Here is a 27576-nt window from a genome sequence, read left to right as displayed (position 1 = left end):
CCGGATCGAGACGAGAGGTCGTCTTCTATTGTTGACCCACCAATAAAAGCTTGAGAAAACAGAATTACCATTACGTGATATTTTTGTACGCTGCTATCAAATTGTGTCGTAGATCGTGCCGCCGGTGCCAAACACGATGCCGACCACACCGCAGAGCAGCAGGATGTAGGTGTTGAGGTAGGTGAACCAGCCCACCTGCGCCACGCTGAAGTTGCCGGAGTACATGAAGAAGAGCGCAGGGAACACGAAGGCCATACACGCGCCGCTGATCGACCCCGCAAAGCCGAAGACGGTGTTGATGTTCGGAATGAACAGGCCGCACAGCAGCGACGCGGCGGAGAGCGACAGCACGACAATGAGATGCTTCCAGAACGGGATATTGTCGACGTAGGTGGTGTCTTCCGTGGTGTTGTCTTCAAAATCTTTATCCACCTCATCCACCGTCAGCGGCACACCATCGTTGTCAGCGCCCGGTTGCCCCTTCTCCACGCCCTCCTGCGTGGTCTCGTGCTGCCCGTCCATCGTCCTCACCTCACACACCTCATCGGTGACTGCTGCCTTCACTGACGGCTGCTGCACCATGTCGTCCGCATCTTCGACACGCTCCATCGTGACATTGTCAAATGATGGAGTCGACGGGGCACACAGGGCCGCCGCGGCGTCGGGGCGGTTGCGGTAGCGGTGCTGGAAGCCGATCAAGTAGTAGAGTGAGTTGCGCGCCGAAAGTATCAGCAGCGCGTACGCGACGCACAGCTTGATCATGACGCCAACGTACGCGATCATCACGTCCGCCTCCTCCAGCGGGTGGTACATCAGCAGCAGCGACTTGCCGAGGAGGTTCTTGCTGCCGAAATCGAAGTAGCCGAACACGCACACGAGAATGTAGAGCACGCCGCAGATCAGCACGCCGATAAGCGCCGACCAGGTGTAGTTCTTCGTCGTGCGAATCTCCGGCCTGAAGTCCCAAAATATCTCATAAGCGTTGATTTGACAGATGTAAGAAAACATGAACACACCGACGGAATGAATGACGGAGTTGCCGGTGCGGAAAAGAAACACCGCGTTCACGGCCAGATCAACGTCGTGTTCCTGGTTGCCGACCAGCCTCACGTTGTGCACATTCTCGGGCAGCCCGTGGCGGCAGCTGTGGATGACCACCACGATGACGAAGTACACCATAAACGTCACCGCAGTTGCGGAGGCGTAGCGGAGGGAGTCGACGTGCTTCGGCACCACCAGCGGCACCATCACGCACAGCCACACCATGCTCGTTACTACACGATTTCCCTCCTTCGTCGCCAGGAACTTGAGGGCGGTGCTGTTGGGGTTCTTGTCAAAGGCGCTGCCAAAAATAGCTGAGAAGCAGTCTCCCATGCTGATCACGTAGACGACGCCGGCTGCAAAGGAGTGAAAACACCGAATGAACGCGGCCCAGTAGGAGAAGGCGTAGTTCCCGTACGGGAACAGCCAGCGCGCCATGCCCTCGAAGCTCTTGATGCGGGTGCTCTGCGCCGCCAGGGCAAGGATGTACATGGAGAACACGGAGAAGTACGTGATGATGACAAGGTAGATCATAGCCAGAATGAGGCCGGCGGAGTCGGTGGCGGAGGGCAGGCCCAGGATACCCGCACCGATGGACGCGCTCGCCATGTTGAAGGCGCCGGAGAGAATGCCACCCGGCGGGACAATCGTGTGCACGATGCCAACCGCCACGTTCGCCACCTTCTGCAGCACGCCACAGCAGCCGCCACGCCGATGGCCAGGCGCCGCGCATGGGTGGGGCTGTCCTGCGTGGCGTGGGCGGGGAGGGCGGTGGACGGGGGCGGAGGCGAAGGTGCGCTGCGCGGCACTGTTGGGGCTGCCGCGATCGGACATCTCCTCTCTGGCGCGTCGGTGCGACATGGCTAGAAGACAGGGGTCGAGGCCCAGTAACCAAGAAGAAATAAAGAAGATGACTTTTGGTGACGCACAAGCAGTGAAGTGGGAGGCGGAATGAAAGAGAAAAAATAAAAATGGTGACGAGTTCCGCTGCCCAGGCAGAGAACAGCGGATTGCGAGAGAGAGAGAGTAACGGTGGCTGTGGATCAGACGTTGCCGGGAAGTAACTTCCATGTACCGTAGAGTCGCTCAATGCAACGACGCAGAAAAACGGATAAGGAAGAAAAAGAGGAGAGAGACAGTGGCAGGAAGAGAGCGCCTTCAAAAGGAAACACACACGACTCTCACGCCCAGCTATATGAGAGGGCCTGCGCTCCGTGCGTCTTAATGGAAAGAACGAGCTACTGAAAGATTCGTGTTTCCATGCATGGAAAACACAATCCACGACGCGAAACTCGTCGCGTGCAACCCGCAGCATCCACACAATCAAGAGGAGAATGATCGCAATAGAGACGCTGCGAACGGGATCGATTGATATGTACGTAGGACGCTTTCGGAGCAAGCTTGCGTTTCAGATTGGAGTAGGCGTGCATGCGACATGGTGAATCTCCGCTGCGCCGTGGACCACAAGACACCGGCATATCGGAGGACTGATGCGAGCACAGGAAAACAGAAATAAGGTCGTTTGTACGCCGTCATACCCAGTAGGAAAAACAATGAAAAGGGCGCTCGATCCCATTCTGAAAAGAAGAAGAAAGAAACGAAGAAAATCACTTTGATGCGGCTTGCTTGAAGGTCACGTGCGCAGGCCATCTGTGGAATAGGATACGAGCCATGAGAATGTAATCGACTTGCGCTCTAACAAAGCGTCTCTCCACGCCAAGGTAGAGAACGAGAGCGCTTGTGACACCGCAACGCTTGAACGGACGACAGGATAAATATTAAATTCATTCTTCACCATAATATATATATATAATAATAATAGATGCGCTGCCATGCGAAAGCTGTTTCATATGGGGCATTCTTTTCCCATTAACGCTTGCACTGTTATGATCATGAGCATTACGATGATCCTTTGTCTTTTTCTTGGGTTCAGCGTATTTACAATCCACGAAATGCGTGGACCTCCTGCTTCGTGGAGTGCCGACAGGTTAGTGTAAACTATAGGGACTCTTCTCCCTCACAATATTAACTTATAAATTCCTGTGACGCCGGTAAAAGAGAGGGAGGTCAGAAACAACGAAACAGCTGCCTGGGAGTCCCTTGAAGAAAAACGAAATCAATAGAGATTAAGCGGTGCCCTCCCGTTTCCCCTCTGAATGTCCTTTGATGTGCCCTATCGGTGTCATTTACAACAAGAGAAGAAAGGCGCACATGTGTTAAGGCAATGCAGCGCTCTCCCGGGCAGGTGCACACACACACACACACATTACGTAGAAATAACACACTGAAATAAACACTGGGAAACATGGACCCGAAGTCTCTCGCCTCCGACTCTACGAGGTGACTGTGGCGCTTGCAGAGGGAGGAGCCCCGTCGTCCATCTGCGCCGTCACGCTTCCACGGCCGTGCTGCATTGCCACATGTAACACGCCTGCAGCTTCGTCTCAGACAACTGCAGATCATGAAACAAGTGACGCCGACTGGAACAGAGGAGATGAGGCAGAGACGACTAGAGCGTCTCATAGATCGTGCCGCCGGTGCCAAACACAATGCCAACTACACCGCAGAGCAGCAGGATGTAGGTGTTGAGGTAGATGAACCAGCCCACCTGCGCCACGCTGAAGTTGCCGGAGTACATGAAGAAGAGCGCAGGGAACACGAAGGCGAGGAAGCCGCCGCTGATGGCGCCGGCAAAGCCGAAGACGGTGTTGATGTTCGGGATGAACAGGCCGCACAGCAGCGACGCGGCGGAGAGCGACAGCACGACAATGAGATGCTTCCAGAACGGGATATTGTCAATGTAGGTGGTGTCTTCCGTGGTGTTGTCCTCGAAGTCCCTGTCCACCTCGTTCGCTGCCACCTCGTCCGCCACATCTTGCGAGACGGTCTTCTTGCCAGTCGGCACGCCGCAGCCCGCTTCAGCGAGGCCATCGTCCAGGTCCTGATCCACCACCGCGTTGCCAGCAGCCGACGCGCCCGCCGGCTTCGCCACCACGTCGTCGCCGCTGCTGCGCTGCGCCGCCAGCTCCTCGGAGCCAACGGGGGAGGTCACCGCGGCGTCGGGGCGGTTGCGGTAGCGGTGCTGGAAGCCGATCATGTAGTAGATCGAGTTGCGCGCCGCGATGGTGAGCAGCGCGTACGCGACGCACAGCTTGATCATGACGCCAACGTACGCGATCATCACGTCCGCCTCCTCCAGCGGGTGGTACATCAGCAGCAGCGACTTGCCGAGGAGGTTCTCGCTGCCGAAATCGAAATAGCCGAACACGCACACGAGAATGTAGAGGGTGCCGCAGATCAGCATGCCGATAAGCGCCGACCAGGTGTAGTTCTTCGTCGTGCGAATCTCCGGCCTGAAGTCCCAAAATATCTCATAAGCGTTCACTTGACAGACGTAGGCAAACATGAACACACCGACGGAATGAATGACGGAGTTGCCGGTGCGGAAAAGAAACACCGCGTTCACGGTCAGCTCAGCGTCGTCCTTTTCGTTGCCAGAGAGCATCACATACTTCGCGTTTTCGGGCAGCCCGTGGCGGCAGCTGTGGATGACCACCACAATGACGAAGTACACCATGAAGGTGATGGCGAAGGCGGAGGCGTAGCGGAGGGAGTCGATGTGCTTCGGCACCACCATCGGCAGCATGATGCACGCCCAAATAACCACTGTCAGCACACGCAGGCCTTGCGTGGTGGCGAAGAACTCAATGGCGCTGTTGCCCGGGTGGCGCTTCTTGGCATCGTCGAAGATGGGACCCAGGCAGTTCCCGACACTGATGATGTACGCGACACATCCGGCGAAGGCGTGGAACCAGCGAATGAACGCGGCCCAGTAGGAGAAGGCGTAGTTCCCGTACGGGAACAGCCAGCGCGCCATGCCCTCGAAGCTCTTGATGCGGGTGCTCTGCGCCGCCAGGGCAAGGATGTACATGGAGAACACGGAGAAGTACGTGATGATGACAAGGTAGATGACGCCAAGAACAAGACCGGCGGAGTCGCCCGCGGAGGGCAGGCCCAGGATTCCCGCACCGATGGACCCGCTCGCCATGTTGAAGGCGCCGGACAGAATGCCACCCGGCGGGACAATCGTGTGCACAACGCGCAGCGCCGCCTGACCCAGGCACTGGAAGACGCCCCCGCAGCCACCGCGGCGCTGCGACCGGCTGTGCTTGTGTGCATGGTGCTTCTCTCTTCTTGCCGTCGTCGTCGTCGCTGTGTACGTGTTCATGTTCCCCTGCGCAATGGAGCCGCTGGCGCGGTCCGAGTACTCCTCACGCTGCGGCGCGTAGGATTGCACGTCGGGGGCGTGACGGTTGCTGGCTTGGTGAGACATGCTGCTGCAATGCGAAGCGTGCGTCACCGCGGGAGGGGCTTGAAAAAAAAAATAGTGTGGAGTAGCACAAAAGGCAGGAGGAAAGACGAGAGAAAGACTGTAGGCGAGTGGACAAAGACGGAGTTAGCTATTCGTTGTAACGCGAGGAGAGGAGGAGGAAGAAGCAAACCGCCATCACAGCGAGGAGCGAGAGACAGGGGGGAGGAGGGAGGAGAAAAGCAATTGAAGCCTCCGTTCAGAAGTTGAAGTAGCGCGTCGGCAGACGGGGAGAAGAAAAGAAGGGGGAAGAGGACGCCGAAGGGAGAGCGCTGGCACGTCGCTCCCACTTCACAAGGCAGTGTAGACTTCCCACTTGTTATCACACAGAGAGCGAGAGGGAACGCGAAGAACGGAGCGCGCAACAGCAACAACAGAAATAGAAAGCAATACGATGATTAGTAAATACGCTGACGGTGCCTGTCGCGCGGACAGCTCTGCTTTGTTTTTTGCTTTGCGATAGTTTCGTTCTGGTGTATCATTTAGCTTTTAAATGCGATTTCGTAAAAACGGAAAAACAAACGGGCAAACACACGCATATAGATATCTCTCTCTCTATATATATGTATGTATGAGCTAGGGAACAGAAAGCCACTTGAGTACGTAGTTACGCACCCGCACGCTCACCCATATTAGTGGCGTGTATATATATATGTGTGTGCGTGTGTTAAATGATTAACATACAAACGGAAATAAGAAGGAGATAATACACTACTATTTGATTGGTGCAGCGGAGAGTTATTTTAAATTTCATTCTCTAGTACTTTAAAGTTTTATGGACTAGAAGATGAAGGAGTGCCTTCACAGAATTATTGTACTCGAACATGGTTCTTAAAAGGTGGTGAGTGACGGCTTCAGAAAGACTCGATGAGAGAATACAGCGACGTGTGCGCAGTGCGTGGCTCGTGCTTGTGTATTCGTGTCCTCCATGGGAAATGACATAAATGCTCACAAATAAACAAGACACAATAGACGTGCGCCAGCAGAAGAAGAATGAAAAAAGAGAGCTGCAAACACATGCGCAAGGAGGCGCCACTGTGCTCAGCGCCGAGCTGCCGTTGCAACTTTCTGTGACCTGAAACACGATGTAAGAAAAGCAGAGAAGAAACTTACAACAGATAAACAGGAGAAAAATCAGTAGAGAAAGAGAAGAGGGGGAAAGAAAGCACACATCCGTGTGGCACGCTATCTTTTCTAAGCTGAGTGCTTCCACACCGCAGCAGCGGCGCTGTTCCGACAGTGCAATTGCAGTCTCCACCGAAATAGGTTGCTTCGTTGAATCCCGCAAATTATTTTTTGTTTTGGAAGAGAAGAAAGAAGAAAAACAGAAAAGACCGCAGAGCAAAAAACAGATGGAACTGTGCTCAAAGACTACAGTTTTTTCTTGTTTACTTTTTCTCATCTCGTGGCTCGAGAGCCAATAGAGAAACGGAGATGGAAGCGCTTGTTAATATGCAGTGCATGCAAGACACAGCGGAAGGACTCCGACTCAGGTTAGTACGTGCTATCGTAGGAGGATGAAGCGAATTGGAAAGGAAAAATATGAAAACAAGGTGTCTCCGCTGCTTAAAAGAAAAGGAAACAAACAAGGAAGGAGAGAAAACACATTCAGCGTATTTTTTAACGTCTTTTTATAAGGAGAAATTTGAATCTAATCAAGAAAAAGGAAAAAAAGAAAAAAAAGAAAAGAAGTGGTGCTGACCGTACTGAGAGCAGCAGCAGCAAAAATAGGATTAATAGACGACAGAATTGAATGCGGCAGGTCAAGCCGGCCACACAACATTGAAAGAGTTTATCTCCACGGGCAGGGACAGCTCCACGGCCAAACCTCACCCATTAACGGCCCACTTCCGTGTCCACCTTTCATGCACACTCAACACATGTACAAGTAACACCGGGTTTTTATCTTTAGCTCCATGGAAGAGAGAGAGATGGAGAGAGAGAAAGAGAAAGAAAAAAGGGCTCGACTAGTTATTTTCTTGTTGATAGTGAGCCTCATCATTCCTTCAAAAGGAGAAAAGATTATTTTTAAGGAAGGTCATATTGCATAACGGAGTAAGAGTTACCCTGCATTCTCGCCGCACATAGAAAGAGGTAAATAATCTTCTCTCCCTTCTTGAAGGCCCTTAAAAAAACAAAACCTTCCTGTGAAGGAAAGAAGAAAAAAAAGAAAGCCTAACACACAAAATAACGCATTACCTGCGTAGCTTTGATGCTGTCGTACTTCCTGAACAAGTAAAGTAGTGCCATGCAGGCGAAGGGCAGATTCGAATTGGGCGCCTTCTGCGTACGTGCTGCGTGTACGTATGTGAAACGCGAGAATCGCACCTGTGGCTCCTCTCCACGTAGACAAAGGGTATGGGGTGTGGAGGACAACAGCAGAGATACAGATAAAACAAACTTCTTCTTCTTAAATAATAATCCAATTCACTGTATTATGATCTGACTGTCCCTTTTTATAGTCGACGTCGTTGGCCGGCTACGCAGCCTCACCAACCTACTGGCGATGAAGCGGCAAAAACATTAGGAGTCGGTTAAGACACACAATTAATAAAACAACAATCTTAATACAAACCTACGTTAACAGAAAGCTCATTTCATTTGCAGAACGACGCAGCTCAGAAAACACAACAGGAAACAAGAACAGCACACAGGAGCTGATAGCCCTCTGCCACAAATCTCTCTCCCAGCCGGATCGAGACGAGAGGTCGTCTTCTATTGTTGACCCACCAATAAAAGCTTGAGAAAACAGAATTACCATTACGTGATATTTTTGTACGCTGCTATCAAATTGTGTCGTAGATCGTGCCGCCGGTGCCAAACACGATGCCGACCACACCGCAGAGCAGCAGGATGTAGGTGTTGAGGTAGGTGAACCAGCCCACCTGCGCCACGCTGAAGTTGCCGGAGTACATGAAGAAGAGCGCAGGGAACACGAAGGCCATACACGCGCCGCTGATCGACCCCGCAAAGCCGAAGACGGTGTTGATGTTCGGAATGAACAGGCCGCACAGCAGCGACGCGGCGGAGAGCGACAGCACGACAATGAGATGCTTCCAGAACGGGATATTGTCGACGTAGGTGGTGTCTTCCGTGGTGTTGTCTTCAAAATCTTTATCCACCTCATCCACCGTCAGCGGCACACCATCGTTGTCAGCGCCCGGTTGCCCCTTCTCCACGCCCTCCTGCGTGGTCTCGTGCTGCCCGTCCATCGTCCTCACCTCACACACCTCATCGGTGACTGCTGCCTTCACTGACGGCTGCTGCACCATGTCGTCCGCATCTTCGACACGCTCCATCGTGACATTGTCAAATGATGGAGTCGACGGGGCACACAGGGCCGCCGCGGCGTCGGGGCGGTTGCGGTAGCGGTGCTGGAAGCCGATCAAGTAGTAGAGTGAGTTGCGCGCCGAAAGTATCAGCAGCGCGTACGCGACGCACAGCTTGATCATGACGCCAACGTACGCGATCATCACGTCCGCCTCCTCCAGCGGGTGGTACATCAGCAGCAGCGACTTGCCGAGGAGGTTCTTGCTGCCGAAATCGAAGTAGCCGAACACGCACACGAGAATGTAGAGCACGCCGCAGATCAGCACGCCGATAAGCGCCGACCAGGTGTAGTTCTTCGTCGTGCGAATCTCCGGCCTGAAGTCCCAAAATATCTCATAAGCGTTGATTTGACAGATGTAAGAAAACATGAACACACCGACGGAATGAATGACGGAGTTGCCGGTGCGGAAAAGAAACACCGCGTTCACGGCCAGATCAACGTCGTGTTCCTGGTTGCCGACCAGCCTCACGTTGTGCACATTCTCGGGCAGCCCGTGGCGGCAGCTGTGGATGACCACCACGATGACGAAGTACACCATAAACGTCACCGCAGTTGCGGAGGCGTAGCGGAGGGAGTCGACGTGCTTCGGCACCACCAGCGGCACCATCACGCACAGCCACACCATGCTCGTTACTACACGATTTCCCTCCTTCGTCGCCAGGAACTTGAGGGCGGTGCTGTTGGGGTTCTTGTCAAAGGCGCTGCCAAAAATAGCTGAGAAGCAGTCTCCCATGCTGATCACGTAGACGACGCCGGCTGCAAAGGAGTGAAAACACGAATGAACGCGGCCCAGTAGGAGAAGGCGTAGTTCCCGTACGGGAACAGCCAGCGCGCCATGCCCTCGAAGCTCTTGATGCGGGTGCTCTGCGCCGCCAGGGCAAGGATGTACATGGAGAACACGGAGAAGTACGTGATGATGACAAGGTAGATCATAGCCAGAATGAGGCCGGCGGAGTCGGTGGCGGAGGGCAGGCCCAGGATACCCGCACCGATGGACGCGCTCGCCATGTTGAAGGCGCCGGAGAGAATGCCACCCGGCGGGACAATCGTGTGCACGATGCCAACCGCCACGTTCGCCACCTTCTGCAGCACGCCACAGCAGCCGCCACGCCGATGGCCAGGCGCCGCGCATGGGTGGGGCTGTCCTGCGTGGCGTGGGCGGGGAGGGCGGTGGACGGGGGCGGAGGCGAAGGTGCGCTGCGCGGCACTGTTGGGGCTGCCGCGATCGGACATCTCCTCTCTGGCGCGATGTGGCATTGTTGCGGTGAGAGGGCGGAAAAAGATGTAGAAGGAAGAAATAAAGCGACGGCTGCGACTAGTAAAGAGGCTCAAGTAAGATGAAAGAGAAAGTTTTGTTTTTGAGTCCTGGAAAGACACACGCGTCACACAGATTGCAAAACAGGAGCACGAATTGAAACGAGAGGGAGAAAATAGTGATTCCAAAAAGAGAAAGAGCGGAGCACCACGTGGGAGGTATGCCGTTGAAATAAGAGGAGAGGAAGATAAAGCAAGAAAGAGAGAGGGAACGGGGATGAGACCCGAGAAGCGGTACAAATTAAGCGTGTAAAACACACACACTGATGATGATAAAAAAGAAAACAATGAAGATTGCGTAGACGTTCAGTATTAGTTGCCGGACTAATACCTGAAGTCAAAAAACAGAAAACCTAGTGAGCTAGATCAGAAGGAAAAAAATGATTTGTTCGATAAAAAATAAAATAAAAGAATTTGCTGCCTTGGTTTGCTTGTGCGCGCGACTTTACTGTTTGCGCGGCAAAGACAAGGTTCAGGGGGACGAAGGAAGTGAGAAATACGAGGAGAGCGAAGGAGATGATTTTTTTTTTTCATGGCGGAATAAAAAGAGGGGAGCGTCAAGCGAAGTACATTAGCATGCGTTTACCGACATGGAGAAAGGGGAGAAAGAGAGCACATGCGGCACTCCCTGGAGAGAGCAGGCAGTTCGTGTCGATACAGAACAAGCGTAGCTGCAGGTGTCCTTTCCTTGACAGAGAAATAGAGAAAACGTGCTCCAAAGAAAAAAAAAGGAATAGTGGCAATACGAGTAAAGTTCAAGGCGCGCTGAAGGAATCACGGAATCGCTATCGTTGCCCCTCTCACCGTGTGAAGAGCACCTACGTGCACGCCGCTAAAGAAAAAACAAATACAGGCTTTAAAAAAAAGAATGCGGAGAATTCGTTTTGACTTGAACGTTCCCGTTCACTAGAAGGAAGCTTTTGTTTGATTTTTTCTTATTTTTCTCCCTGTGTTGAACGCAAAGAAGCTATCTCGCCCGATTACCCAACTGGGCGGGTTTGTCCCCAAAAGTTTCCCAGTTTGCAACGACAACGCAGATGCTATATCTTCCCTCGACACACAGGCACAAAGGTAACTGAGTAATTTAAAAAACGCTGATGCATAAAACAATAAAACAAAATCAAAGGATTAAAAATCGCTGTAAAAGTTTGAGCACTGTTTTTTCCCCCTTTTTGAACAGTTCAGCCAGAATAGACACGTAACTCAGTTTAGGCCATCTTCTCTTCATTCTACTGGAATACAACACGCTTGAAGAGAAATTATTGCCGTTACAGGAGAAAAAAAACCATCACCGTGAGAGAATACGTTTCGGCGATGAACACGCGGAAAACCAACACACACGCATATATATGGATGGCTTCTCATTTTCATCCTTACTTGCCTCCAGGCTTCAACGACGCGGTCTCGACGTTCAAAACTTGCCCTTCTGGCAGTAGCTGGGGTCGGTGTAGAGCTTCACAAAGTCCGTCGTGAATTGCATACTCCTCTCCATCTGGTCCACCAGCACGTACTCGTTCGGCAGGTGCGCCATCGAACCCGGGCCGGGACCCACAATCACCGTCGGAATCCCAAGAATATCCTGAAAAAACCCGGCCTCGGTTCCACCACCAGAGCGGTGCACGTCGTGGTCCTTGCAGAGTCGGCGCGCCTGCTTCGTCGCTTCCGCCTCCTCCGATGCGTTGAAAGCCGGGTAGGACACGCCCTGCGTGATCTTCACCGTGGCATCAGGGTACTCCTCCTTCATGAGAGGGACGACGGACTCCTTCACGTAGCGCAACACACGCTGCTCAATGTCGCGTGCGACCTGGGACTCGGTCAGACGTACACTGTACATGAAGTCGCACTCGGCCGGCACCGTATTCACTGCGTTGCCGCCTTTGATGACACCGGTCGAGATAGAGGCAAAGGGGCAAGTGTAAAGCGGATCGTGCCTCCCGTTCTTCCTGATATCGAGTGCGATCTCGCGGATCTTCGTGATGATCTGCGCGGCGTACTCGATGGCGTTGCAGCTCGTGTTCATCAGTGCCATGGAGGAGTGGATCGCCTTGCCGTGCACCTTCACCTCCCACGCGGTGCGACCCTTGTTACCTGTCTCCACTTTCATTCCTGTGGGCTCACCAATGAGGCAACCATCCGCCTTGAAGCCCTTCGCCTTCAGATAGTCGATCAGGTAGGGAACACCGCGGCAGCCAACTTCTTCGTCAAACGAGAAGGCAATGTGAACCGGCTTCGCGCGCTTCATTGACAGGAGCTGCGGCACCAGCGCCAGCACCACCGCCAGAAAGCCTTTCATGTCGCACGCACCGCGGCCAAACAGCTTGCCATCCTTCTCCACCATCGTGAAGGGGTCGGTGTCCCACTTCTGGCCGTCCACCGGCACCACGTCCGTGTGGCCCGACAGCACGATGCCGCCCTGCGTGACCCCGCCCTCGCCGGGCAGCGTCGCCCACAGGTTCGCGTGCGTCCTCGCCGGGTTGTACACCAGCGTGGACTCCACGCCGACGGTCTTGAGGTACGCCTTGACGTAGTCGACGAGGGGGAGGTTGGAGTTGCGGCTGACGGTGTCGAAGCTGATGAGCTTGGCGAGCCACTGCCTGTAGTCACTCGGGTAGTTCGCAGCGGCGGTCATCTGCGGTGCGAGGCTGCGTCAGGTGAATGTGAGAAGTTTGTGTGCTGAATTGCAGGAGAAAGGGGAAACGTTTTCGATAGAGGGAAGAAGGCACGCGTTGATCTGCGTTTGTACCGATAGAGACGCATGCCCCGTTAAGCAAGGGAGAGAGAAAAAGAATAGTCGGCGATTATGTGGAGAAGCATCGCTCGCGCTAGAAACGCACTGGGATTGATAACGAGGAGAAACTGAAAGAGGTGGGACTACGCCTGACTTTGAGAGGCGCCGCCGCACACCTCCGCGCTTGACCCTGGTGTGAAGATGAAGTGGCCAACACAGGTAGCGTAAAAAAGAAAAGAAAAGGATCAGTTAGCTGCAGCATAGCCGTGTACCTCAGCGCATTGCGCATGTTTTTCTTTTGTTTCTCAAGTGTAGGTGCGTACTTCAGTAGTGATAACAACAGAGCTGATAGCATAAGGAATAAAAGAATTACTGACGATAAAACTGCCCTTAGTGGCAAAAAAGCCGGCGACAAAAGCCAATTAAAAGAGATGAATTGCAGAGGTGATCATTCACAGCAAAGCAATGACACAATCGATGTATCATACAGAAACAAGTCGCGCTGCACCCGTACACGAACGAAGCTAGTTTACACGTGGCTGCTCTTGCTCACCCCACACAACGCGGAGACCATCCCAGTAACGGTGGCCACACAGCAATCCATCTGTTGCACGCTCACAAACTCGTTCGGCTGATGCGCCTCGTCGACGCCGCCGGGGCCCACAATTACCGAAGGAATGTTAAGCACACCGTGAAAGTAACCGGCTTCTGTCCCACCACCAGAGCGGTGCTGATGCGGGTCCGCACGCAGGCGCCGCGCTTCCTGCGTCAGCGCATTATCGTCACTCCCCGTGAACGACGGGTAGTCCGCCGTCCGCACCATCTCAATTTGCGCCTCTGCAAATTCTTTTCGCATAGCAGGGAGAACCACCGACGAGATGTACTGCTTCAGTTCTGACTCCACCCTCTCCTTTTCGGCGATTTCAGTAACGCGCATGCTGAAGGTGAATTCGCACTCGGCCGGCACCGTATTCACCGCGTTGCCACCCTTGATGATACCAGTCGAGATAGAGGCAAAGGGGCAAGTGTAAAGCGGATCGTGCCTCCCGTTCTTCCTGATATCGAGTGCGATCTCGCGGATCTTCGTGATGATCTGCGCGGCGTACTCGATGGCGTTGCAGCTCGTGTTCATCAGTGCCATGGAGGAGTGGATCGCCTTGCCGTGCACCTTCACCTCCCACGCGGTGCGACCCTTGTTACCTGTCTCCACTTTCATTCCTGTGGGCTCACCAATGAGGCAACCATCCGCCTTGAAGCCCTTCGCCTTCAGATAGTCGATCAGGTAGGGAACACCGCGGCAGCCAACTTCTTCGTCAAACGAGAAGGCAATGTGAACCGGCTTCGCGCGCTTCATTGACAGGAGCTGCGGCACCAGCGCCAGCACCACCGCCAGAAAGCCTTTCATGTCGCACGCACCGCGGCCAAACAGCTTGCCATCCTTCTCCACCATCGTGAAGGGGTCGGTGTCCCACTTCTGGCCGTCCACCGGCACCACGTCCGTGTGGCCCGACAGCACGATGCCGCCCTGCGTGACCCCGCCCTCGCCGGGCAGCGTCGCCCACAGGTTCGCGTGCGTCCTCGCCGGGTTGTACACCAGCGTGGACTCCACGCCGACGGTCTTGAGGTACGCCTTGACGTAGTCGACGAGGGGGAGGTTGGAGTTGCGGCTGACGGTGTCGAAGCTGATGAGCTTGGCGAGCCACTGCCTGTAGTCACTCGGGTAGTTCGCAGCGGCGGTCATCTGCAGAAGAAGGTTTTTTGATTGCGGAGAAAGGGTAAGCGGAAAGAAGAAGTTTTTTAATTGTGGACTAGTCAGCGAACCGCAAGAGGTTTGTGAGTCGCATGAAAACCAGAGAAGAAGTGTAAGTTCACAAGGCATGAGGAAAATAGGGATGAAATATCGTTATTGCATGTTCGATGAAGAGAAAGCACGTAGTTGACACCGATCAGACAAGTATAGGAGGACGATGGAGAAAGGAGGGAGACGAACCCGCTAGGAGGCGAAATACAACAGCACTGTCGGTTACCCAGCAACACAGTCACCGTCGCAGCGACTACGACGCAGCTGATCCGCATTTACTGCTAATCAACGCGAAGAGAAGAGATCAGATGACGATGAGCAAAGCTGTGTACCTTCAACACTGCAACAACGCCTTACGGGTGTGACATGGCAGCGTTCCGTTGCACCACCGCCGCTCAAACATGTGGACAACCGAACTCTTTTCCATCGTCTGGCAGCACACAGCGTCACATGCAAAACAAAGAACCATGAAACAACGCAAAGCGAGAACTCACAGACGAAGGTTCAACTCTTCCCATCGCTCGCGCTCCTGCACTGCAGTTCCGCCACAAACAGAAGAGCATGGGGCTCGCAGGCCCTCCGGCGGCCATGCGGAGAGAAGGAGGCTCTGGAAACGTGGTAGATGCATTGGATGCGGAGAGATGTGGTGCTGGCTCTCTCTGTAACGATTTCCGGCTGTTGAGGGCATGTCGAAGGTGAATGCAGAACGGACTTGGTAGAGCTGGCGGAGAAATGATGTTGGCTGGATTGTTTCTGTGCAGGAGGTGGCTAAAAGTTTAGTTCCTTTCTTATCGACCTGGAAGCACATGAGGAGCGAGGGGCTGTTGCGTTGCTCGTGGTGCGTCTTTTGCGCTGTGTTCTTGCGGCGTGGGGTTGGTTGCGGTGGCGGCGGCGTGGTGGGGCAAAAAAGCTTCCCGGCCGGGAATTGAACCCGGGTCACCCGCGTGACAGGCGGGTATACTAACCACTATACTACCGAGAACTGTAGGAAGCTGCAGCTCCATCGGGAGTCTGCCCTGCGAGGTGTTTGCGGTGTCGTTAGGGATTTTCTGTAGAAAAGTAGGACAAGGGTGGGAAAAGAACATCGGTGTATACGCGCGGCTTCTTCGAAATAAATCGATTAGAAAAAGAAAAGCAACCTCAGAAACAGCGTGGTTCATTCAGCGCAAAACTGTTAAAAAAAAGAAACAAAGACATTTTTGACACAATAATACGGGCACTTGGGTCAAGCAGTCAGCATTTTAAGGGTTTTGTTATCGGCGCTTACTCAGCAAGAAACAGTAGGATGGGAACTAAGAAAATCGAAGCAACTATCAAGCAGTTATTATATATATATATATATATGGATGTGTCCAACTACCCTTGCAGGGGATCAGACGTGTGGAAGGGATCGTGTTCCTCAACAACAAAGTGAGCGTAAGAGGAAAAAAGACACGTTGGCAACACCAGTTTTGCAAACGCAGAAAGGTGAGGTCAATGTGGCATTGATGTCAAGCGAACTTGCGGAACAAGAATGAAAAGCCCCGGAAAAGGATCTTCACGTTCGACAAAAGCAAATTAGATAACCCAACCTCCATCACGTTTGAAGATTTTTCATTAGTGCACTGAAGAGACGGAATCAAAAGCAATGAAAAGGTTCTTTAAAGAAGGTATTCAAAAAGCTCACTGCGACATCTCACGACGTAAACAAGCCGCGTTGTGCCGTGGATGAAGAAATGAAAGCTGCGGCACGCAGGCGGTAGCTCAAATAAGGAAGCCGAGGCATAATCATCAGCTGCGGCGAAAGATGAGATAACCATAGTGGGTGTGGACAGTGCATGTAATGATTTCTTTTAAAAAAAAGAAAATGTCGTACGAACAAAGCAACACAGCAACAGAAAAGAAAGTAGCGCAGGTTTATTGGGTACGAAAAAGGTGTTAATAATAATAATAAAAGCAATAGATGCTTCGACTCGCTAATATGGGAAAAAAAAATGGCTCCTGTATTCTGAATGCACTGCCATACGATATTGAAGCAACAACAACGCATAGAACCAATTCTAATACCACAAGCACAACTGACGTTACCAAACAGCCAACAGGCACATCCAAATAGAAATACAAGAATCTTCTCAGCTACGAGACATGCAAAACTAAAAAGAGTATCGTTTGCTTTTGAAGAGTACAGCATACGTAGCAGAGAAATCGATAAAAAGGGAGCTCAAGACTAAGGTTGTACAGGAGATGTAACTCAGATCGCATCCTTTCGTAATTTTTTTTTGTTTTGCTTCTGAGGGGTATAAGATGGGAGAAGTGACACAAGAGAGAAGAAAGCTATCGGATGTAGCTTGCACCATCCTAATCAAGAAAGAATGAGAGCTTAGCAGCACCTGAAAGCAAATAATAATAATAATAACAACGAGTATGTTGAGAGCAAATAAGCTCTGCATCTTTGCGTCTCCGCATTTTTCAACGGCAGAGAGGCACAGATAAGACGCACACAACAACAACAATGACTATTATAGCTAGCTCTTCAATACAGATGGGGGGGGGGGGAGGAAAAAAACACAACATCCGTAAACGTGTTGTTCAAATACAGCAACACAAAACGCAGTCTGAACAAGATATTGGTAGAACACATTTACGAGCAAGAAAGACGCTAAAGAAAAACCGTGAAAACGAGCGTCTTTGCAAATGTAAAAGAAAAAAAGAGTCGATCAAGTCAACAAAAATGGTCACGTGCCGAGTACAGTGCGTCATGAAAGCCTCTACGTTTGCACGCCTGCTGGGGGAGTTCCACAGTTGCCCTACAAGAGAAAGACAAATAATAATAAAAACGTCGCTGTTTTTAATTTGCAAGGTCTATTGAACTCCGATCTGCGTGTCTAACAACACCAACAAAAAGAAGCCTTCATTCGGAAACCACAGACGCAGATTAACTACTGTCATTGGAGCTGGTGTGGTTGTGCAGCGGCATGGCGATCACTCCATTCGCCACCGCTATCTTCTCCAATGCCCGTATCAAGTCCTCCAGTGAAATACGACGCAGGGGGTCGATGCGCAGACACGCCCGAATCGTGTCGAGCCCATCTGCATGGTAACCCACAACAATTTCTGGGGTAGCCAGCATCTCCAGCGCAGGGATAACTTTCCCTTGCGCCACCGCATCACTGAAGGCTTGAACGTCCGCGGCAGCCAACGCAGCCAGCTCCTCTTCCGACCGCTGCGGACCGTCGCCCGTAACTGTCGCCCACGTCCACGGCAGCTTTCGAATCACCAACTCCAACATGACCAGTCCGAAGCCGAAGACATCGCTGGCCGGCGTAGGCGACTGCCCTGCCGCCATCTCCGGGCACACGTAACACGTCCGCCGCAGGCCCAACGCACGGTGCGCCAGCTCGTAGTCCGTGTAGAAGCCTTTCAGTCGGCACACCCCATCCGAACACACCAGCACGCACTCCGGCCGCAGCTCGCCGTGCACGATGCCGTTGGCGTGCAGGTAGCGCAGGCCCAACAGCATACTCAGCGCGGCGCGGATCATGGTGGGTGGGCGCATGCGGTCGTAGCGGACCATCACCTCGCGCAGATTGCCGCCCTTGCAGTACTCCATAGATATGGTCACGCCGCCCTCCAGCTCCATGGAGTAGCCGAGACACGTGACGATGTGCGGGTGGCGGAGGCGGAGTCGCGCGTCGAAGAGGGCGCGCACGGCAGCCCGCTGCGCTGCGGACGGCTGCCACACCGGCACGGCACTGCGCATCGCGTCCGTCATGACGCCCGCCGGGGCACCACGCAGCGCCGTCGACACGAGCGGCGGGACGTCGCGGTGGAGCCGGAAGACGAGCGCGCAGAGGTCACCGGTGGCACTCAGGCCGCTGCCGAGGATGCTGTGCATTGCACGCCCCGGGCCCACCGCGTGTTTCCTGGCGACGGTCCACTTCGTTCCCCAGTTATCCGTGATGGTCGCGGGCCATCTGGTGTAGGAGGTGCGGGTCTCCGTGCCGGGCAGGACGGCGACGTAGCGGAGTTCGGCACGCGTGAAGGTGGCGTTGTGCTCTTCCACGCCATACCGGCCCTCGCGTTTCGCCACGGCAGACTCGCGCTCGCCAGGACAAACCCTTCTTACCGCGGTGTCGTGGCTCGGCGACGACGATGATCGGCGCTCGATGCCTTTCAGAACGGAATCGATGCCGAGAGGGACGTGGCGCTCACGGTGGAAGCCTTCTGTAAGTCCGGCCCGCAGCCGCCGCTCACACTCACCGATTAGCCGCTCCGCCTGCACCGACACCGCACCGCCGGTGACGTCGCTCCTCGCGGCCTCGCGGCGCAGACTCGCAGGCATCAGCCCCGGCTCCAGGTCCGAGATGTCCGCCACACGTTTGTATGCTTGTAGCGCCGCCGCGTAGTCGCCGTGCACCATGTGGCTGAAGCCGTCGAAGCAGTGACGCTGATAGAGGCGCCACGCCTCGTCGTCCAGGGCCGGTCCGGGAAGGGCCTCGTACAAAACCACCACGTCCTCGTCCTGCCCCACACGGCCAATCCGCAGTGCCTCCACCGGCAGCTGACGCACACTGGGCTCGGTTTCTCCCACCGTGTCGTTCTTCGCTTTGGCACGCACGCGGCTGGCCGTCTCCTCCGTCATGGCGATGCGCACGCCGATGCTGGCGGGCACGTGGCCCACCTCCCGCTGCACGTCACGGCCCAGCGCCACGGAGAGCGTGGTGTCGCAGTCGTGCGCACGGTAATGACCACAGGTGAAGATGCTCGTGTCCGCCAGGAAACGCACGTCCAGGACCGAGCATGCGGCGGAGGCGTCGACCCACGCTTGCAAGGCGAGTGCAAACGCCATCGCGTCCTGGGCGTCCGTCTTTGGCAGGAGGCTTTCATCTCGTTCCAGAGCTCTGCCACGTCGCGGCGACACCGCAGGCAGTTCTGGTGTACTCGTACTGGCCGACTTCCGCGGCGCATCAAACGCGACGGCGAGGTGCCTACGAACAGCTTTATTGAAATGGATGATGCAGCCGTCTGGGCAGAGGCGGTGCACCGTGCCGTGGTGCAGCTCGCAGAGCTCGTATACCTTTTCAGCAAATACCCCGAGGGAGGCCGGGGTGGGGAAAGGCCCGGCGTTCGTCCTTTTGACGGTATGGGCAACTCTGGTCACCACGGCGGCAAGGCGCTGCTGCTTTGGTGGGACATCCGCATCGCCCTGCAGCGTCGCACCCGAGCTGAGACCACGAGGCACCGGTAGAGGTCGAATGCTGATGTACACCACCGTGGATAGGTGCGTGAGAAGAAGCTCCGCGTGCGTGCGTCCGGATGTGCGCAGTGGATGCGAGCCTTGCGAGTTTGATGAGCTAAGGGTGGAGAGGGAAACTCCACGGCTCCTTCCGAGCATTACTTCCTGCCGCGCCGCCACCGGAATGAAGGCGTCGATTTCACGCAGTTGACGCATCGCGCCGTTGTGCGCCGCTCCGAGCTGCTGCACCTCCGACAGCGTAACGCAGCCATGGTGATGCGACTGGAAGAGCGCACGGGAGCCTCGCTCCACACTCAGCAGAAGCAGATTCGAGATGCGCTGTAACGGGTCACGAAGATGACGGTTGATAAACACAAAGAAAAGACCTGTGATGATGAGGATCACTGCTGCGGTGACGCTGTTGCAGATGTTCATGATGCGGTGGTAGGGCAACGCTATGGCCGCGTGGGAGCTGACGAGCACCATCGGAAGGACTAAACCTCGTTTTGTCGTGTACGCTGTTGCCGTTATGACAGCCGGCGCACCCCTGTACTGAAAGTCTTTTGTTTGGCTGTGACCTTCCTGCTGCAACGCAGCCAAATTCACGTGCGTCAGCGCTGCTCGCATAAGTGGATCAGAAATATTACTCACCTTCAGGTAGCTCATCTGGTTCTCCTCGTAAGTGGTGAGCATCTCCGTATCGTTCACCGACGCCTGTCCCCAGGTGTCCGACATCACCTGCGGATCGTCATCGGTGAGCGTGGCGTTGATGAAGATGGCAGCAGTCACCTGTGTTGTGGAAGTAGTGTTTGACGTCGCTAGTAGCGTGGAGCCATCAACCCGCACGTCCACGTAGTCCGTCACGTTGATCTTGAAAGGGAGATGGAGTCCACGAAAGAGGAAGCTAACAGGTATGTTGCAGTAGATGATGTGTGGAATGGTATCAAAGGAACGCCAGAAAGTGCGGTAGTCAACGTACTCGATACTGCCGTTGAAGTATGCTGCAGCTTCGGTGAAGGCCGGGTTGTCTGCGAGAAGCGTGTCGAAGGTCTCGGAGAGGTTATACACGGACGTTGGCCAGCCGCCGTACACCGCTTGCAGTGGGCGATAGAATTCATACGTAGAACGATTGATAAGGTAGACACCGGGGATGACGCTGTTATTGGTGACCCACCCGTAGAGCTGATACTTTGAGCTCAGTTTTTCGTCACCATGCATGCAGGAAATCGCCTCCTTCAACGCAAGTGATGTGACGGCGAGGGAGCGGAAGTCGGTGTTTCGGTCAAAGGCAGCGAGGATGGAACACAGCTTCGCCAGTGTCTTCTCTGAGCGCAGCTCGAACGCTTTCTGCGAGTGGAGGGAGAGGAAACCGGCTGCCATACTAAAGGGACGGTCCGTGAGGAGGTCCATTTCCTTTTTCACGGTGGTGATGCGGACGCTGTGGACGTTGTGCAGGTCAGTCAGCAGAGACTTGAGAATCGTCGTCTCTGTGATGGCGGTGGTGGTCGCCGCCACGCACACGAGAAACACAAAAAAGAAGAAGGTCCAGCACACATCGATGCGGCAGACAAAGTCCACGGCCGATGGGCGAGTAGATCGGTGCCCGCCCGGCCGCTTGGCGATGGGCGGTGCTCGTGGGGGCGCGCCGCAGTTGTTTAGTTGCATCTCCACGCCCATTTCTTCCGAGGAACGGTGTGCGTCCTGCATTTTGTGCTGTTGCTGTCGCCTCTCCTTTGACTCCCAAAACGAAGGAGATTGACAGAGCAGCACTGTACTGGAGCTGGAATGAAGGGTGCAGCTTCAGTGCCGGATGTGAAGGCCACGTCGAGCACAGCTAATCCGAATACACGCTGGTTGAAGTTCAAACAGGAACAAATACCTCCCTGCTTCCCACTAATGTGATTGCGCTAGTGTTGTGTGGGCGTCTTCAAAATAGTAAAACAAACGCCATCACGATTGCCGGTGAGAAAAATGAATATGCAAGAGGCAGACAGAAGATACAATAAAATACAACAGCAGGCAACGGGCGGCGACCAGGCAAGAAAACACGAGGGCCATGAGAAAGAGACGGGGGAATGCCGTGAGAGCTAGAGAGTTGAGAGGAGCGGGGAAGACAGCGAGAGAGTTGCAGTTGACTCCGATGCGTTGCCAATAACGATGCGTGACGATTCCGCATCCATTGACCGACACCATCAACCAGACTCAGTGTGGAGCTACGAAGCGCAGAAAGCCTCATAGCTTCGCACAAAGGGCGAGAAGCGAGGTTCTCCGATCTCAAAAGACGTACCCGCACTGTCAACGTAGTAACACGAAAACGAACACATTTATTTTCAAAGATCATCGGCTTCGCTCTTCTTCGCACCTACGAAACACACACCAATGCCAATTCCCACGCGCACCCCAAAATGAACACTCGCAACACTCCGTCAGGCAGCCCACTTAACACGGGCGTACAAAAGGGTATATTTGACACGCGAACACACACACCCAGCACACACACGCATTCGGTGCCGTTCGTCCACGGAGCTCACACATATTGTGGAGATAAACTCAGAAAGAAAGGAAGAAAATACAGCAGCTGTTACGAATGAAAACGATGAGAGAGAAGAAGAAAACCGACAGAGAACTGGATCCTTGTTGGAGGCAAGACAGCATGAAAAACAAAACAACAACAGAAGAGCCCCATCCTTGACATCATGTTCTCTTTCTTACTCTTACAGCAAGACGGCAAACATACTTAGCTGGAAAATAATAAAAAAAAAGAAAAGAAGGACTTGCCGTTTAAGAAACGAACGGCAAAAAGAGATTGTATCGATTTTCGTCCGTGTCGATGGTGCGAAGAAGTTTTATAGCACTACAGGTGAGAGAATAACAACAAACAAAAAACAGAGAAGTAACAAACAGTACCCCGGATCGTGTATGGAAACCCAAAAGGAAACCGAGTGACACAATGGCCGCGGCAGCATCAATGAAAGCGATAGTCACCAAGTAAAATCGAGTAAAGCTTGGCGTTTCAACTCAAAAAACACACGAACAACATACACAGCACCACTATGAGAAACGAAGGAACGCTTATAATACGTCCACAACACGCACTCCACAACAACAGAAAGGAAAATGAAGAAGAGCAAGCATCGGAGTTCTTTCGAACGTTCGCTGGTATATAGTTGGAGAGCAAAAGAGGAAGAGAGTGCCTCGAGACGTTCAGCAATCACTGGCATCACTGTTGGGGCCTCCACCAACGCGATCGAGCTGCAACTTAATGGCGTTGCGTACTTGTGCAGCGGAGGGCCGCGTAGGAGGGTCGGTTGAAAGACACTCAAGTAAGAGACTTCGATTTACACTACCGTACACAACCAGATGTTTCGGCATACTGAAGATGCTCGTGTTCGCCATGATGCGGCCGGCAACCACCGCGTCAAAGAAGGGCTGCGCTGCATCCGCCATCAGCGCACTCAGCTCCTCCGCCGACCGCTGCGGCTGCCCCTCCGGCACCGGTGCCCACTTCCACGCCGCCGCACCCGACAGCAGCTCGATGCCCATCAGTCCGTAGCAGAACATGTCGCACGCCGGCGTCGGCACTGCCCCGGCAGCCATGGCGGGGCTCACGTAGCAGAGCCGCGGCACACAAAAAAGCTCCTTCAGTTTGGTGATGTCAACGCAGTGCCCACGCAGACGGCACGCGCCATCCGCGCCGACAAAGACGTTGTCCAGACTGACTCCGCCGTGCACGACACCGTGCTGGTGCAGGTAGGCCAGCACGGAGGCGACGTCGAGCATAAAGCGTGCTTCCGTGAGCGGCTTGATGCGGTAGTAGCGGGCGGCGAGTTCGCGAAGCGTGCCGCCGGAGTTGTACTCCCACACCACAACCACGCCGCCCTCCACAGACGTGGAGTAGCTGAGCGGCACCAGCAGGTTGGGGTGCTGCAGCTGGCCGTGCTGGCGGTACAGCGTGTGCAGCGCTGCCTTCTGACGCGGCGTCGCACCAACCACCGGCACCGCACTCCGCAGCGCATCGGACATGGGGCCCACCGGCGCGTCGCGAATGGCGTTGGCCACCACCGGGGGGACGTCGCGGAGGGGGAAAAAGCTCATCGTCGCCAGCAGCCCCGCTTCCCCCAAGCACGGAAGGCGTGAGTTCCACAGTGCGATCGGCGTGTACTCGTGAGGCCGGGCCGCCACGTGCCAGCGGAGGTCGTTGTTGTCCTGAAACCAGTCCCACGTACTCCCAATGACGGTCTTCACGGCATCGCCGCCGTCGCCCAACAAGACCACACGCCGCTCCGTCGCCTTCGGGACAGGCATGGGCGCTCTGCGGCTTTCCGTGTGCACGGGGTGGCCGTGGGAGCGCCCCGTTTCCTCCGCCGCAACGCGGGGCTCCACCGTCTCAGGGACAACACCGGCCGGCGTCACACCGCACAGCAGGGCATCGATGCCCAAGGGAACGTGGCGCTCGCGGTAGAAAAGGCGGACGTCGCCGCACGCCACGCGACGCTCGCACTCGCGCATCAGCCGCTCCGCCTGCACCGACACCGCACCGCCGGTGACGTCGCTCCTCGCGGCCTCGCGGCGCAGACTCGCAGGCATCAGCCCCGGCTCCAGGTCCGAGATGTCCGCCACCTCCCTGTACGCGCTCAGCGCACCCGCGTAGTTGCCGCGCACCATGCACGAGAAGGCGCGGACGCAGCACACCCAGTAGAGGCGCCACGCCTCGTCGTCCCTCACGGGCCCCGGCAGCGCCTCGAACAGGATCACCACGTCCGCGTTCAGGCCCGCGCGCCCCACCTGGAACGCCTCCACCGGGATCTGCCGCACAGCCCCCGCGGCGCCGCACCCCGCCTGCCCACCACGCACCAGCCTCGCCGTCTCCTCCGTCATGGCGATGCGCACGCCGATGCTGGCGGGCACGTGGCCCAGCTTGCGCTGCACGTCGCGGCCCAGCGCAACCAACAGCGTCTGCTCGCTGCCCGTCGGCCGGTACTGCCCGCAGATGAACTCCGACGTGTCCGCCAGCACCCGCACGTCCGGCATGCTCGGCGTCCCGCAGCGGTCCACCCAGCGCTGCAGCGCCAAGGCGAAGCGCATCGCGTTCCGCGCGTCGCGCGCCGCACACGCCTGCTCGCGCGCTGCCGCGGCTCCACAACCGCCGCCGCCGCCGCCGCCGCGCGTCATGTGCGCGCGCACCGCCTTGCCGAAGTGCAGCACGCAGCTGTCCGGCGTCAGGCGGTGCACCGTGCCGCCGTACTCCTCGCTCAGCTCGTGCAGCGCGGCGACGAAGCCCTCGAGCGCCGCCGGCGTGGGGAAGGGGCCGCTGTTGACGAGCTCGGCGGCCCGCGCGGCGCGTGCGACGACGGAGGCGAGGCGCTGCCGCGTGTGGGGCTGCTGCGCCAGCGCCGCCAGCGTGGACGGGCTGCGCATCGGCGCCGGCACGTCGTCGCAGGGCCGCACCGTGACGTACACCAGCGTGGACACCTGCTGCAGCAGCGCGCCGCACGACGGGCCGGCACCTGCGGCCTCCCCCGCGGCCTCCCCCGCCGGCGCAGGCGCAGCGCGGTGCACCGCCGCCCGGCTCGGCGAGCGCACGCCGTGGGCCATCTGCTCCTGCACGTCCCGCGGGATGAACGCGTCGATCTCGCGCAGCCGCTCCACCGTGCTGCGGTGCGCCTGCAGCAGCGCGTGCACCTCCGTCAGCCGGAACAGCTGCAGGTGCGGCTCGCGTGTGTGTGCGCGGTGGCCGGCGCGCAGGTTGCCCAGCATGCGGCGCGACACACGCTGCAGCGGCTGGTGCATGTAGCGGTGCACGAAGAGCCAGAAGAGCGCCGTGAAGAGCACAACAGCGATCGCCGTGGCGCCGTTGCAGATGTTCATGATGCGGCGGTACGGCATCGCCGTGGCCGCGTCCGAGCTCGCGAACACCATCGGCAGCGTCAGGCCGTGCGAGGTGGTGACGACGATCGCCGTGACGGTGGCCGGCGCACCCCTGTACTGGAAGTCCACCGTGCGGTTGCAGCCCTCCTGCTGCAGCGCCTTCAGGTCCACATGCCGCAGCGCTGCTCGCATGAGGGGGTTGGAGACGTTGCTGACCTTGAGATAGCGGACGTGGCTGTCCTCCAAGTGCGAGAGAATCTCCGTATCGTTCACGGACTGCTGTCCCCAGTTGTTCGACATCACGGATGGGTCTTCGTCGGTGAGCGTGGCGTTGATGAAGATGGCAGCGGTGATGTTAGTCAAAGACGAGGCAGTGCGTGTCAACAGGAGTCCCGCGCCGTTGACACGCACACCTACGTAGTCCATCACGCTCACACCGTCGGGCAGTTTGAGTCCGCGGAAGAGGAAGCCAGCGGGGATGGTGCAGTAGATGATGTGCGGGAGAGCATCGAAGGAGTTCCACATGGTGCGGTAGTCGATGTACTCGATACTGCCGTTGAAGTACGCGGCCGACTCCGGGAAGACAGCGCTTGTATGATACATCAACGAGATGAACCTAGAGAGGTTGTACTGCGACTTCGGCCACCCGCCGTACACCGGTTGCAAGGGACGCATAAACTCGTTGCTGGAGTCGTTCACTAGGTAGACGCCAGGGATGACGCCGTTCTCCGTGATCCAGCCGTACAGCTGACTGACGGAGCCCAATTTATCATCTCCGTGCAGACAGGCGACGGACTCGTTGCGTTCCGGCGAAGAGATAGCCAGGAAACGGAAGTCGATCGTGATATCGTACATCTTGAGGAGTGTGCAGAGCGTGGACAGCGTCTTCTCCGACCGAAATTGGAAGGGCGTGTCCGCGTGCAGCGCCAGATAGCCGGCAGCCATGTCCACAAGGCGGCTATTGCCCTGGTTAAGCTTCTTGGAAAGGACGGTGATGTGTAAGGCGTGCACGTCGTGTAGGTTGTCCAAGAGGGTGTGGGATATCTTTATCTGTGTGATGGAGGTGGTTGTCGCCGCCACGCACACGAGAAGCACAAAGAAGAAGAAGGTCCAGCACACATCGATGCGGCAGACGAAGCGTTTTATCGAGTGAAGTACGCTGCTGTGTTTACGAGTCTCGGTCTGTTGCGGGCGCCGCTGGACCCACAGCCTCTGTGGACTGCGCAGGGGGTTGGCAGCCGTCGAGGCCGGCCCACGCGCGTTTTTCATTGGGAAGCGCAAAGAGGGGTTGCGGAGGAAAGCCGAAAAGACCAGGGAACACCAGAAAAGGTGTGACGAGCTCTGGTGGTGCGATCGAGTGGTGAATGGACCGAACGTGTAAGAGAAGGAAATGCAATTATTAGAGGTCTTGAATGTGCAGTGCGAAGGGAGAATGAAGGGGGCGGAGGGAAGAAGAGAAGAATGGAATCGCCGCAAGCCAGGGACTTATTAACGGTGCGAAGGGTCCAACAGGACATGGCACAATCAATGAGTTCTGATGATTGCAAATCAAACCGAGTGCGATGCGGTTGACAGAAGACTCTCTACTTCTCCGATAAGAGAGATTCATAACGTATGCGTTACAGGCAGCAGAGCGCTGCGCAGGTGTGTGCTGTGCGAGAACGCACCACGCAGGAGTGCTCCACAGCGGATGGTGCAGCGGCTGATTAGCCGGTGGCGTAGAAGGCCCTCATCGTGGAGGTGCGATTTGCATGCAGCACACAGGTAGCGTAAAGGAAACCAAATACAGAAAGAAGAACACATCAAACGACTTCGTCCGACTGAAAAGAATCTGGCGAACGCGGTGACGTACAGTATGCGAAGGCGTCCACGCAGCAGTGGTGTTTGGGTGCACCACGTACATGAGCCC

The 27576-nt window shown here is 55.5% G+C and overlaps 7 protein-coding genes across 10 annotated transcripts; all 7 read right to left on the bottom strand.

The window, feature by feature from the left end:
* Nucleotides 1-96: 96 nt before the first annotated feature.
* Nucleotides 97-2107, bottom strand: ABB37_05911 (amino acid permease (AAT1.2); the record flags this gene model as incomplete). The annotated part of the gene is made up of 1 exon (XM_015804127.1): nt 97-2107. The coding sequence occupies exon 1, from the start codon at nt 1900-1902 to the stop codon at nt 97-99; it is 1806 nt and encodes a 601-aa protein (XP_015657261.1). The 5' UTR covers nt 1903-2107.
* Nucleotides 2108-3550: 1443 nt separating this feature from the next.
* ABB37_05910 (putative mitochondrial amino acid permease (AAT1.1)) lies at nt 3551-6487 on the bottom strand (the record flags this gene model as incomplete). Of its 2 annotated transcripts, none has more annotated exons than XM_015804125.1 (1): nt 3551-6487. In XM_015804125.1, exon 1 carries the CDS (start codon nt 5372-5374, stop codon nt 3551-3553), a length of 1824 nt encoding a protein of 607 aa, XP_015657259.1. In that variant the 5' UTR covers nt 5375-6487. The 2 variants fall into 2 exon arrangements, with proteins under 2 accessions (XP_015657259.1, XP_015657260.1); XM_015804126.1 differs by having other exon boundaries at nt 3551-5503.
* A 1709-nt stretch (nt 6488-8196) lies between these two features.
* ABB37_05909 (putative mitochondrial amino acid permease (AAT1.2)) lies at nt 8197-10505 on the bottom strand (the record flags this gene model as incomplete). The annotated part of the gene is made up of 1 exon (XM_015804124.1): nt 8197-10505. The coding sequence occupies exon 1, from the start codon at nt 9871-9873 to the stop codon at nt 8197-8199; it is 1677 nt and encodes a 558-aa protein (XP_015657258.1). The 5' UTR covers nt 9874-10505.
* A 961-nt stretch (nt 10506-11466) lies between these two features.
* On the bottom strand, nt 11467-12788 carry ABB37_05908 (glutamamyl carboxypeptidase putativemetallo-peptidase Clan MH Family M18; the record flags this gene model as incomplete). Of its 2 annotated transcripts, none has more annotated exons than XM_015804122.1 (1): nt 11467-12788. In XM_015804122.1, the coding sequence occupies exon 1, from the start codon at nt 12682-12684 to the stop codon at nt 11467-11469; it is 1218 nt and encodes a 405-aa protein (XP_015657256.1). In that variant the 5' UTR covers nt 12685-12788. The 2 variants fall into 2 exon arrangements, with proteins under 2 accessions (XP_015657256.1, XP_015657257.1); XM_015804123.1 differs by having other exon boundaries at nt 11467-12730.
* A 524-nt stretch (nt 12789-13312) lies between these two features.
* On the bottom strand, nt 13313-15848 carry ABB37_05907 (glutamamyl carboxypeptidase putativemetallo-peptidase Clan MH Family M18; the record flags this gene model as incomplete). Of its 2 annotated transcripts, none has more annotated exons than XM_015804120.1 (1): nt 13313-15848. In XM_015804120.1, exon 1 carries the CDS (start codon nt 14522-14524, stop codon nt 13313-13315), a length of 1212 nt encoding a protein of 403 aa, XP_015657254.1. In that variant the 5' UTR covers nt 14525-15848. The 2 variants fall into 2 exon arrangements, with proteins under 2 accessions (XP_015657254.1, XP_015657255.1); XM_015804121.1 differs by having other exon boundaries at nt 13313-14593.
* Nucleotides 15849-17498: 1650 nt separating this feature from the next.
* Nucleotides 17499-21506, bottom strand: ABB37_05906 (hypothetical protein; the record flags this gene model as incomplete). The annotated part of the gene is made up of 1 exon (XM_015804119.1): nt 17499-21506. One exon carries the CDS (start codon nt 21504-21506, stop codon nt 17499-17501), a length of 4008 nt encoding a protein of 1335 aa, XP_015657253.1.
* A 1497-nt stretch (nt 21507-23003) lies between these two features.
* ABB37_05905 (putative protein kinase) lies at nt 23004-27076 on the bottom strand (the record flags this gene model as incomplete). The annotated part of the gene is made up of 1 exon (XM_015804118.1): nt 23004-27076. Exon 1 carries the CDS (start codon nt 26934-26936, stop codon nt 23004-23006), a length of 3933 nt encoding a protein of 1310 aa, XP_015657252.1. The 5' UTR covers nt 26937-27076.
* Nucleotides 27077-27576: the final 500 nt, after the last annotated feature.

Source organism: Leptomonas pyrrhocoris (genome assembly GCF_001293395.1).
Source record: "Leptomonas pyrrhocoris isolate H10 chromosome Unknown, whole genome shotgun sequence".
Taxonomy (NCBI): Eukaryota; Euglenozoa; class Kinetoplastea; order Trypanosomatida; family Trypanosomatidae; genus Leptomonas; species Leptomonas pyrrhocoris.
The sequence above is the reverse complement of the archived record's forward strand: the minus strand, read 5'-3'. Positions and strand labels throughout refer to the sequence as shown.